Source organism: Eumetopias jubatus, unplaced genomic scaffold, assembly GCF_037043125.1.
Source record: "Eumetopias jubatus isolate StellerSeaLion01/CBP00866 unplaced genomic scaffold, mEumJub1_p1.0 scaffold_16, whole genome shotgun sequence".
Lineage (NCBI taxonomy): Eukaryota > Metazoa > Chordata > Mammalia > Carnivora > Otariidae > Eumetopias > Eumetopias jubatus.
Genome location: NW_028274822.1, coordinates 13,611,451 through 13,624,052, shown reverse-complemented (window position 1 = coordinate 13,624,052; position 12,602 = coordinate 13,611,451). Strand labels below are relative to the sequence as shown.

The window sequence follows — 12,602 nt, the reverse complement described above, 5'->3', positions numbered from 1 at the left end:
GCAGAAGGTCCTTCACAGAGGCATCACACGGACCCTCGTAAAGGTCCCGCTTGCTTCCATTTCATACCCCACAGTGCTGGCTATTCTGAAAACCTCCTGATTCAGTCTTGGGAATGTTTTGCTCCTCTGAAAATTCTTCTTCCCTCCCATCCCAGCAACAAATGTCCTTTGTCCCATAATAATTAAAAAAAAAAAATCCCTGAAAAGATCCAAATTGAATAACAATAAAGATCTGATTGGAACCTTCATAAGCCTGACAATGTAGAATTGTATTTCTTAAAAAGTGTGTAACCACATTTGTCTGGACTGCAAAAGACACCACAGAATAAGATCAGAATAGAATTTTAATGGACTCCCTAATTTCCTTAGAAAGGCTTATATTTCAAGGCCTTCCTGTTTTTTTCTGATAGAGTAGGTGTACATTACTAACTATAAGTGATAAGAAAGTATAAAAACAGCCCCTGCCCTAAAAGTACAATTGAAATTAGCATTGAAGTTCACATTTATAAATTAGTCATTTTAGCCTAAGTTTAATTGTAGACTACTTATTTACATTTAATCCTGATTATTATAACTCCTCTTGACTTATCCTAATTTCCCATATTGGGCCAGGCCTGGGTCCTCGGATGAGAAACAATAAACAGTTACTAATGAAACACAAGTCATATCTGAATGGAAGGTCATATCTGAATATGCAGAGGTAAGTAGGTTGGGGCAGAGGATGTTGGGGGTGTGTTTTGTTTTGTTTGTTTTGTTTTGCTTGAACTATAGCAAAGTGCTTCCTTAATGTGAAATGTGACTTTACTTCAAATCTTAAACTTACAAGAATTTTCAGCCTGCAAACTCAGAGATGAACTGTGTGCTGTGGAGCATGTCATTTGTCATTCAACCTGCCGTGAGATCTTGGGCGGACCGAGGTGGCTCCTGGGTGCTTTGCTCCTTGTGGCTCCTTTTAGAGCCCTTGATCCCAATTTGGAAAATGTATGTGTTCTATTTAACCCTGACCTTGGCCCACATATCCACCATGTTGGGAGTAATGCAGGTGTGAATCCTTTCTCAACACAAAATTGGTAGGAATGCTTCTCTGTTGTCTGACAGCAAAGTAATTGACACACTTAAAAGAAAGGAGGAAAAAAAGGACTAGTTGAGACTTTTATATACGTTCATTGCTTCTAACATGTTTTTTAGAACAAGAAAAATGCAACATCAACTACTCTTAGAACGAGTGAAGCCACCATACTGTACAGTTTTGGGGGGGTTAGGCAGCCAGGCACATTTACCATTAAAACCAGAGAACAATACCCCACAGCAAAAGAAAACCAGCCAGAAGTTAGCCCCCATGACCTTTTTTTATATATATACATTTTTAGAATACTCTGCCTTTGAACAATACAAACAATAACAACAACAACAAAAAGACAAACAGGCTTTATATTAAAAATGTCTGTGTTCTTCATTGTTACTTCTAAAGCAGCTTGGAGGATTTTGCCACTTGGAGTGTACTGCGAATTGACTCCACTAAAATGATCTTGGTAGGATAGCAGCACAGGATTTGATATTCCATACTCATCGCTTTTGACAATGTAAACCTTTCATAAAATAGTATTTCGCTTTAAAAATTAGAATCATTCAAAGGTCTGATCATTCGATTCCCTGAGGCCTGCCAGGGAGGTCTGGCTTCATACCACGGGTTTCCTGCTTTCTCAGGGTGGGGCACGGGCATCACTGCATTTCAGGAAGAATCTGAAGGACAGCCAAGGAAAGGGCCCTGTGGAAGGAGGGCAGGAGTGCTCTAGACGGGTCTCTGTCAAAACAGACCACATAAAGCAACCCTCTGAAGGTCACACCGTCATGGCCAGAATTTAATCCCCTGGTCATTTCCCATCTGGATTTTCAACTGAATGAATCTCATGGGTTTAACCAAACATGTATGTCCTCCTAAATAATGTGTTAGATCCTGATTTGCCCAGGGACTAGTAAACCTTCAAGGAACAAGGTCAAAGGGACAACAGATACATCCTTCACAATACACAATTTTGTTGACATGGAAATACACAGAAGTTGGTTGAAGCAAAGCTCCCCAGTGGCCAACATGCTCCAGGGTTTTCGGGTCGCTGAGACCCAGGGCTTCTCTCACCTTCTCAGAAATGCTTTTAAACAGTTGAGACAAAAATCCCAAATAGAAAAATGATAATTTTTGCTAATGAAGAGTGTAGAGGCCATAACTAAATACAACTTTAAAAAAAAATGCTGAGATGCATGTATCTTTTTTTCTTAAAGCAGCTTTCAAAATATCAACCACAGCATTAAACATTGAACATAGTACATTCCAAAGTTAATACAGATAAATGGTATATAATGCAATAATGCCACAGTTATTCCATGAATGTCTCAAAGCTGACTCCAAACTTGAAAAAAAGATTTTCTAGTTTATTCGCTGGAGATTTCACTTCTTTACTACTTCTCTAGAGTTTCCACCACTGACTTTTTTTTTTTTTCTTTTCTTTTTTAATGCCCCAGGATGTACAGATAATCCCCACATTCCACACCTGGAACTTTTTTTTCCCCCGTCAGGTTTTCCAGAAAAAAAAAAAAATCCCAAACTACAATGACAAGGTAATGTTTTACATCATAATTCCAGAGACATAGGTCAATTAATCCATGACACCTCATTTCAACGCTTCCTTTAGGATTTCCGACTTTCCCCAAAAGTCATTTCAAGCCTCGCTTTCGACTGCGCAGCCAGCACGCATGCGCCGCGGCCACACGGCGCCCAGGCTGCGCGCGTGTCCTTCCCTCGGTTTCCTCCCGGTGGCGGGACGCCACCTCCCTCTGCGGTGCCTCTGTTGCCTTCCCTCCGCAGCGATCAACGTCTTAGGAGCCTTGGCTTCCAGGTTCCCCGCTCCACGAGGGAAAGGGCCCGAGCAGGGGGCCCCGGGTAACACGCCCAGGGCCACGACTGTTCTTTCTTGACAGGGGCATTCTGAGCTCTGTCAGCTTCCAGACATTCGGAGACCACACTGCCCTGTTGACAGCCCTCCGAGCAGGCCAGCCGGTGCCCAGGCTCCGTTGCCAGGACCAGGCCTCCGAGCTGGGGCGAGGCGGGACTTCAGGCCATGGCCTCTTAGGGAAACGCAGGCACTTGTGGCGGCCTGATGCTTCTGGATAAGTCACCAAAACGTTCACTTCCTCGCGTTCTGGAGGATTCAGTTTCATACACACACAGAGCCAGTATCTGGGGGAGAGTGTATCCAAAATGTCTGAATATACACATCAGGGCTTTAAGGTACTGGATGCTATTGGATAAATTGCTAGAATGCTTCTCGGCACAATTGGTAGCTTAAAAAAATACTTTCCTATGGTTTCACGGCATTTTCCCCATCACTGTCCTTCGGTGTGGAAGTCTTGGTGCACACCAAGTCCATCTGAAGTTCCCTAGGTTTGGTTTTTTTCTTTTTTCTTCCAACCGGGTATGTACCATGTGAGCCAAATGCTAAGTGTCTGCTCTTCAGGCCAGGGAAGAATGGACTTCCGACCGAGCACCTTCCCTCTCTTCATATCGCAGCCCCCAGAGCAAAAAAAAAAAAAAAAAAAAAAAAGCAAGGAAAATGAACACCTTCTTCCTAACCTCCAGCAGCCAGACACCCAGCTTCTGGAACAGTCCAGTCCTTAGTCAGTTTGTTTGCTCTTCAGATGGTGAGTCAGTCCAGCCAACAACATGGAAAACAAATCCGTGTTTATAGGCACAGGAGATCCAGGTGGAGCTGCACAGGTAGGCTTGGCAATTAGTGGCAGGGTTTCCAAAGACAGGAGGTTCGATGGGACTTAAATAAATAAATCTTCTTTTTTTTTTTTTCTTGATAATGTAAAAAATAAATGGTATTTCCCTTTGGCAGTAAATAGCTGATTCGACACTGAGCCCAAAAGCTGTTTTTGTTTCGTTTTATGTTTTGTGTTTAAGAGACCACAGCTTCATTTCATGGTACATCATCACTGGCAATGCATATATTTCTACTGCTTTAGTGAACCTTTTGCATATTTGTTTGTGGCAGGCCTACTGACTTCATTTGTGGCCCAGGTAGGCACCCAGGGTGATGCAAGCTCCCACCAGGGCCAGACTGAGAAGGGCCTTCAGAGACAGCCAGGAGAAGTCAAACAGAGGCTGCATGCTGGGGCCGTACAGCTCCACAAAGGCATCCTGCGGGGGACGGGAGAGGGGGAGAAAAAGAAAGAGAATTAGAGAAAGAGAGAGCACAGCATGCCAGCCTACAGGGAGGGTAGTGTCCAGCCCAAGGACCCGGGCGCCTTCTGCCCAGTGTGGGGAAAAGTAAAACGCTCTTCGGGGGCAGTGATTTGGACCTCCTTTTTTTTTTTTTTTTTTTAACTCTCATTCAAGAAGTATTTGTCGAGATCCTATTGATGGGCCAGGTACCACAGAGACAAACACAGCAGTGAGGGAAGGAGACTAAAAGTTCCTACTTCACCGGGCTTTTATCTGGTTGCGGGCTGTAGATGGTAAAATCAATGTACCATAGAATGTGCAAGAGAGTGCTAAGTGCTAAGGAGAAAAATAAAACAGCAAAGGCAGCTAGAAACTACTGGAGGCTAGGCTTTGCAATTTTAGCTAGCATGGCCATTCCTAAAAATAATAAGAAACAGTAGCTACAAGTAAGCTCCTTGATGGAATGCTTGCTATATGCCAGGCACTTGTAATAAATGCCTCAAGTGCATTATTTTATTTACTCTTCATACCAATATTATGGAGTCATTTTATTTAATTCTGTTCTGTAAAGGGGGAAAAAAAAACTGGGGGGGGGGCGGAAACAGAGGTTAAGGGATTTGTCTAATCAATGGCACTGCCAGGATTCGAACCCAGGTCCAAACCAGTGTTCTTCAGTCGCTGATGCCCTCCCACGGCTCACACCAGCTCTGTGAGTGCTTGGTCGGTCCAGGATGCTGGTACGGTCCATACAAGCAAGGTGGCCTCCCCTGGTGGCATGCCTAGCCTCTGAAAGTCAACAACAGGGTTCTCCCTGGGTAAAAAAGTTGTCTCAGCTGAGGTCTCTTCCGGGAGTGGCCAGGCTGGATGACCACAATCCTGCCTTTAACTCAAGTTGTGAACTTCACAAAGCATGTGGTCACTTATGGTCAGTTACATGTCACTGGACACACAAGGACCCGAGGAAGGAAGACGGCTCCTCTCATCCTTTCCTATTGCTGCCTCGAAGTCAGGTCTGCGGGGTTACAATGGGAGTCATGACCAAGTTCTTCAGATTGTTTTGGACTGGATTGAATTGGACTGGACTGATTGCTCATTTCTTAGATTTGTTGGGGGACATTTGTTGGATCCAGTGAGTAGTTGGACAACTCTCTAAGTATATCTGAATATATAAACCAGTAAATGAAATTCTTTTTGCTTGGTATGATTTATTCAGACATGAAGAGAACAAGACATACTTCCACATCACTCCCAACAACGCAGCATCAGAGCCCACGAGACAGTAACACACCCACACTTGTAGCACTGCTGTGTGGAGGTGGTTCTGACAATGGTCAGTGTTTTTTTCTGTTTAAGGCAAGTGCTGCACGGAGGGACCAGGGATCAGCTTTGTCTCTCCTGTGCTGTTCGTGGTTTTGGTACATGTAGGCGCTTAATAAGTGCCTGTTCAATTGGCGCTTAAAGGTTTCTGAATTCAGTCATTGGTTTGAATTTTGTCTTTGGTCTAATGCTTCACCAGATGCTTACTTTGCCTGTTTGAAATGATTCCTTCTATACGTAACAACCTCTGGGAATCTGAGGAGTCGTCTTGAAGGTGAGAGTTCAAGGCATCATTAGGGGAACTTGTTATGCTATTAAATACAGATCTACACAATCATTTTCATGACTGTCTAGTATTCCGTTTCATATAGTCTGTCCTCGATTTACCCGAATCTTTATCTTTTTGAAACTTTTGCTGTCATAAATAATATTATGATACATTTTTGTGCATGAATTCCTGTCCACTTGCTAAGTTGCTTTTTGGGGACAAATTCCTAGAAATGAACCCAGCTGATCCGTCATCAAAATTGCTCCTGACTGTCACAAAAGGTTTGTGATGAGGTATTCGCACTCCCTCACTGGTTGCCCTTGAGCAGTGACACTTTGTACAAAAGTCAGACAAGGGTTTAGGGCAGTGGTTCTCACTGGGGCTAACCTTGGCCCCAGGGGACATCTGGCAATGTCTGGAAACATTTTTGGTAGGGGTACTGCTGGTTGTAATGGGTAGAGGGCAGGGATGCCGTTCAGGATTCCACAACGCACAGGATAGTCCCCAGCCCAAAGTGCCAACAGAGCTGAGGCTGAGAAACCGTGTGAAGAACGGTTTAGGAGAAACTCTGATCATGGACCACAGAAAACCTAATGGTCCATCTCCTGTGTCAAGGGCTTTGCTCAGATTAACACAAGATGAGTGAGTTAGCCTGGACAAGTAACTGCTCCCCAGCAAGTGGGTGCCCTGGGCTTGCAGACGCACTACATTAACCTTTACCAGGAGAGGGCGCAAGCGGTTTCTTCTTTTTTTTAATCTATTGTTGACGCTTTCTACATTTGAGCCTTAGGAAAGCAAGGCAATAGACAGAAATGAAATATGTGTGCAGTGTTCTCAGCACAAAGCTGAGGTAACAATCCTGACTGCTTGTCAAGGAACATACCTTCCCTATATATAATCAGGGATAAATGGGGCAGGAAGGGGTCAGGACAGATTTATGAGCAGGAGAAACTGCTTCTTGTAAAGTGCATCCCGGGATCCCACAGACACAGCTGCAAACAGCTAATAGCCCACCGTTCCAGGCTGATCTCTCCAAGGGATGGGCAGGCCGGAACCTCCCACAGCAGCCTGTGCCCGGAACACTTTAGGACCCAAGCCCTGTGCTGTATGCAACGTGGCTCGACACTGAGAGGGTCGATGGTCTGGTCCTGCCTTCCTTTAGTACCAATGGGGTCTTCCGTGGCAGAACGGCAAACAGACTCAGCCCCTTGCCATCTGAACTTTCTGGCCACGGAGCCATCCTGAGAAAGTGGGGGAAGTGGGACAAACTGGGGCTGGCATTTTCTCCCTGTTCGCCTGGGGCACGACACCGACACCAGGGTGCAGAAGAAATGCCTCTCCAAATATCCCCACCTCTCTGGGGCTGAACGATTCCCTCTCCCGACCACCACCCCCTCACATAAATAACTGTGCTCCTAATGGACCTAATGGGCCGTTTCTGGTGTGCACTATAAAGAAAAAACATCATTTCTAGTGTGAGATGAGCTAAAGTAGCATCCCCTGACCCAAAGAATGAGCACAGAGTTGCTGACACAGCCCCAGGGGTCTGGGGACAGCTCTCCACTTGGGAAAGGAGGTCTGGGTGAAATCCCAGTTTTTACATTTTATTCCTTCTGATCTTAAATGAATTATCCAACCCCGAGCCTCATTTATTTCACCCATAAAATTGGCTGCTGTGAAGATTAACATAGGCGACTCAAAGCCCTTTGTAAACGTGGCCTCGAATGTGAACTAGTGCATGTATTAACTTTTTCCGCTGGTCTGCCCTCTTGCAAACCTGCTCCAACCCTCCTACACCTGCCCTGCCCTCCAGAGGGCCTACTTAGTTTGCTCTTTCACAGGAGCTCCCCTGAAGGAATCCGTTTTTGGTTCTGAAGATACCTGGTCATTGCTATAGAAGTTATGAGTTAAAGTGTACAAATATACATGTGACATGTTCTGGTCAAGGACGGAAATTGATAACACACTGCCCATCTCTACTTCCTCAGAAATTACTAAATCAGGTGGTAGGGCTCAGGGGTGTCATTTGACCCCCCACGCCAAGACTGAATCCAGCCCCCAGGCCTTGCCCATCCACAACTGCAAAGTGCAAAGCAGACCCTGTTGTTTCGGGACTGGAGGTCCTAAAAGCTCCTTTTATAGAGCGTCTTCTTGCTTTTTCAAACATCCTGATTAGGGCGATTTCCGAAGTCTGTTTGAACAGTCTGTCATTATTTGTTTAAGTTTGAAAGCTGTTTTAAATAAACATATGCTCATTTTATGTATTAAAAGCAACAAAGAGGGAAAAAGAAAACCTGAGCCATCATCATGTGATACGGATAAAATCCCAGTCTGTACACTTGGGAGGGCACCGCAACCCTGGCTCACGTCTGGGGGCGGGGGGGGGGGGGCAGGAGCGCCTCCCCGTTCCCGGACGTGCGCGCCAGGTTCCCAGGTGAGCGGCCTTTCTCCTTCAGCTGACCACCCCTCTGACAAGAGGCGGGCCGTGCCCTGGCTCTGGGTGCTCCTTCACAGATGGCTTCTCCCCCAAATTCAGAGGCCACAGATGATCTGAGTCCGAGTTCCATTCAGAGCTGGCCCACCAGGGCGGATGGCCAGACTCCCTGACCCCAGACCCTTGCTGCAGAGTTGGAAGTAAGCCAGGGAGGTGTGGACAGGAGCAGATCATACTCGAGACTCCCAAGCAGGGGGGGATCGCAAAAGTGTCCTCAGCCTTCTTGCAGTTTGGTCATGGGACCTCTCCCACCTGATTCTCTCTCTTTCTCTCTGTCTCTCTCTCTCTCACACACACACACACACACACACACACACACACACACACACACACACCTCTCCCTTGAGGCAGCCTGCTCTCCAAAATTTTCCTCTTCCCTCCACTACCCTTCAAGAAGTTTCACTTAAACCTGATTCCAAATAAAGTGAGATTAAAAAACAAATGAGTCAGATTGGCAAAAACTGAAAAGAATACCGAGTTCCGCTGAAAAGGATGGGGTGGGGGCTGGGGGTGGGAGTCCCAGATATTCTTACACAATTGATGGACTCCCAGGTAAAGATAAATTGTATTTGCATTTGGCAATGCATATCAGAAGCTTTAAGAATATTACCCATTTGTTAGGAATTCCACTCCTAATTATTTATCTTGGAAAAATAGTAAAATGCACAGGTTTGGTTATAATACTTAAAACCTGAAGAGGACTGAAATGTCTGAAAATATGATTGGTTAGGTAAACTCCTGGCACATTGATACAATGGAATGGTGTTCAGCCGTTAAAAATTGTACCCTATATTTACTGGCAAGGAAAGATGTTCCTAACATAGTTCTTAGTGAACTAGGTACAGCTCAACCAGTGTCTTCCAGGTCAGGCCCCTGACTCATGGTGGTTTGCAGATCTCCTGGGAACACTGGGAAAATTTAATATGGCCTGGTTGGATATAAACAAATTAGAAATTCAGCTACGTTCCACAGTCTCTGAGCTGGATATGGGCATTATACAGTCATGGGAGATCCTAAGGGGGAAAGCCAGGCGGCCCTCAACAAGCATACAATACAGTAAGAGATGGTGTCTCGCATTTGAATTAAATGAAACCAACGCATGCTGCCATTTTGTATCCTGCACAGAGCAGAAGATCCTGTCAGCAGTAAGAGGAAAGTAAAAAGAAAATCAGATAGTGCCAACAGGAAATCGAACACTGCTATAGAATGTCTTTGATATTTTCTATTTTTCATGGCTTTAAAATGTTGTCTCCGTGGGTCACCTTCTTCGTGACAATCTGAAGGTTAGGGAAGGAAAAGAAAAAGGTGAACCCTAATAATGGTAAAAGCTTGGGCTGGAAGGAACCTCCAAGTAAGTTCAGTCAGACCCGCACCAGTATAATAATGCCCAGTAAAGACATCAGCCCTTTTTGTAGTAGTTTGAGACAAATGAAACCTAGACAGGCACAATGAATTACTTACAGTTAGGACTGATAAGCAGATATGAGGTGGCGGAAGAGAGTAGAAACTGGGTTTGCCTCCCACGCTTAATGGGTCAGAACACTGGCCAGCAGTTGGTTCGTCTATCTCCCTGGGCGCCTCCTCCCTGCCTCCCTCAACTTGCTTCCTCCCATCCCTGACCTTCCTCTGCATCCAACCCTGACCCCACCCCACAGCAGCCTCATCTGGCCTTGAAGTGTTGGTGAAGTAAGTCGCCCAGCCATGCAGCCTAGTGCTGCTCTAAACTCATGGTCTCCAGACTCAGTGAGTTCTTGAAGCCACTCAGCACTCCTTTACTCTACCCCTGGTCAGATCTTTTCTCTGTTCCTTTCTATGACCATTCTGAATAGCTACCATTTTTCTCCAGTGTTCTCATCTGTTAGCAACTGATGTTAGCCCCTTCTTCTCTGAGAAAATAGGGGCCTTTGGGTGAGAATCGCCACAGCTTCCTGTCCTGGCATACCCACTGATTACAACCCTATCTGTCCTTCTCTGCTCCTCTCCACCCTGCATCCTTGTTCCGGTTTCCCTTTGCTTCTAGAACATTCTTCCATCTATTGTTCATGCTCTCAACTACAATTTCAACTCCATTGTTTCTTCTCTCTCTTTTTCCTTGGCATATAAACATTCATATTTCCTCAAAACATCCAGGCTGATGCTGTTCCACCCTAACCATAATCTTTCTCCTGGTCCTTCTGGACAAGCTACTAAACCCACCCTCATTTGCTGTCTTCTCACCCACACTTTAATTCACTCAGCCCAGCTGCTTCCCCCATTGTGCCTCTGAAAACACACCATCCTTGTGGCTAAATTCACTGGATGATTCTCAGGTTTCATCTACTGAGTGCTTTGGCACACGGACACAGAGCCCACCGAAAATCCTTGCATCCTGAAGAATGTCTTCTCTGCCCCCTTCATGGGCACCTCCTCTGTTTGCCCTGATAGGTACTCAGTGCTCCCTGGGCTTCTGTCTGGACCATCTTCTCTCTTTGACCAATCTCCTTCACTCTCATGGTCTTAAATATACCATCCCTCTGATGACGACTCTGAAATCTTTATATCTGGCCCCATCTGCTCCTCTGACTGCCAGATTCCCATTCCAGTTACTTTCTATTACGTCCCACTAGAAGTGACAATGCTGCCTAGCCTGTCCCCAACTGGAATTATCACAGCCCCCTCAAGCAAGCCTGCCTCTTTTCCTGCCTCCCCCATGCCCATGCTGTCAAGTAAACCCACGCTCTCAGAGTGCCGTAGAGGTTTTCCTCTTCCTCACCCCCTTACCCATTCATTGGTAAAGCCCACAGTCTGAGGCTGGGTTCCCCCAGAGGCAGACCCCAAGACAAAGACTTGAGTGTAAGCAGTTTATTTGGGAAATGATCCCAGGAAACTACTAGGGGAGGGGGAAAATAGCCATGAAGTTACCTTATCAAGCAGGTCACTGCCGTTGGCACCTGCAGTTCAACGCTGCTGGGAAAACTGGAGGCCAGTGCAGATCATGCACCTTTTGTTATCCCACTAATGTGCTAGGGAGCTGGGGTATTTATACACCATCTCCTTCCATTCACTGGCTGAGGACTGCTCCTACGGAGGCATCAATACCCCAGCACTTTAGGCCAGTTGTGTACATAGATAAGGGGGTTCTAGAGGCCAGAGAAAGCCCTCGGGGAAAGAGATACAGATGCCATGTCTCCTCGCTAGAGGCCAAGTGAGTGAGCACTGTAGTGGTAAGGGCAAGGGAATCAGGCAGGGTAGTATATGCACCACCGATTTGACCACCTACATATTTCTCTATCCCCATTTACTTTCTCTCGCCAGGATTGCGGCTATCATTTCCCACCTGATCTCTCGGCCTCCAGTCTGACACCCTGACCTTCCATCTCCTCTCATTTTCCAGCCAGAGTGATCTATTCAGAATCACATCTGTCACTTTCGTGCTTAAGTCTCAATTCCTTAACATGGCACCCAAGACCCTCAATATTCTGACCCCAACCTAGCTCTCCTGCTCAGCTTCGCTCACTTGTAAATTAACTTTGGTTCATTCAAGGATTCAGCGCAATCATTTTCTCTAAGCCCCTAAATCGAGCTAGATTATCTTCAGTTACTCCTTATTCCCTGTATAATCTGAAGATGATCTGTTTACGTGTCTGTCTTCTCCTGATCAGCTCTCAGCGCCTGGAGGTGCAGGGACCACATCTTATTCATCTTTGTCTCCCCGGAGCCTGTGTCTGTCACATATTAGGCACTCAGCAAATGTTTCTGGAACTGAAATAATGGGTCCCTTTCACTATAGAGCAGGTTTTTCCAAACATACCTTAATAGATGATATTTTTTAAAGGAGGGTGTTCAAAGGACAAATAAACAATGGGCTAAAACAAAATTCAAAATGCCTTTTTTTTGAATCCGTCTCGGGTGTCTTCCTATGAGGCGCTGATGATGTTCAGCCAGATTGTAAGTCAGCATTGGATCTGACTGGTTAGTGTCTGTTCCATACTGGTTGTTAAATATTTTGAATATCATCCCTACCTGTGCACCTTGAGTCTCCAAGAGAGGGATAAGCTGGGCATTTTCCAAGCTTCCTGCTGCGTTATGAAGACACACTTTGGAAATTCTGCCTGGAGGTAAAAAGGCAATAATCCTGGACACTGGGAGGAGAGGCAGTGTTGGTGCTCCAGTGTACAGGACGGGAAGAGAGGCTCAGAGGTCCCAAGCTGTGTGTGGACATCTACAGGAACATAAAGACCCTCCATAGCGAGGAGCTGGCATTCCACAAAGGGGCATGAGCCTCGTTCCCGATACTGTCTATATTTCTGCCCCAGTGCACA

At 45.8% G+C, this 12,602-nt stretch overlaps 1 protein-coding gene across 1 annotated transcript in view; it reads right to left on the bottom strand.

Annotated features, from left to right (window-relative positions):
* Positions 1-1,139: 1,139 nt before the first annotated feature.
* BCL2 (BCL2 apoptosis regulator) overlaps positions 1,140-12,602 on the bottom strand; it is a 167,354-nt gene continuing 155,891 nt past the window's right edge. Inside the window, exon 3 of the mRNA XM_028102937.2 lies at positions 1,140-4,198. Within this exon, the coding sequence (XP_027958738.2) occupies positions 4,064-4,198 (135 nt within the window). The 3' untranslated portion in view covers positions 1,140-4,063. The remainder of the gene's footprint in view (positions 4,199-12,602) is intronic.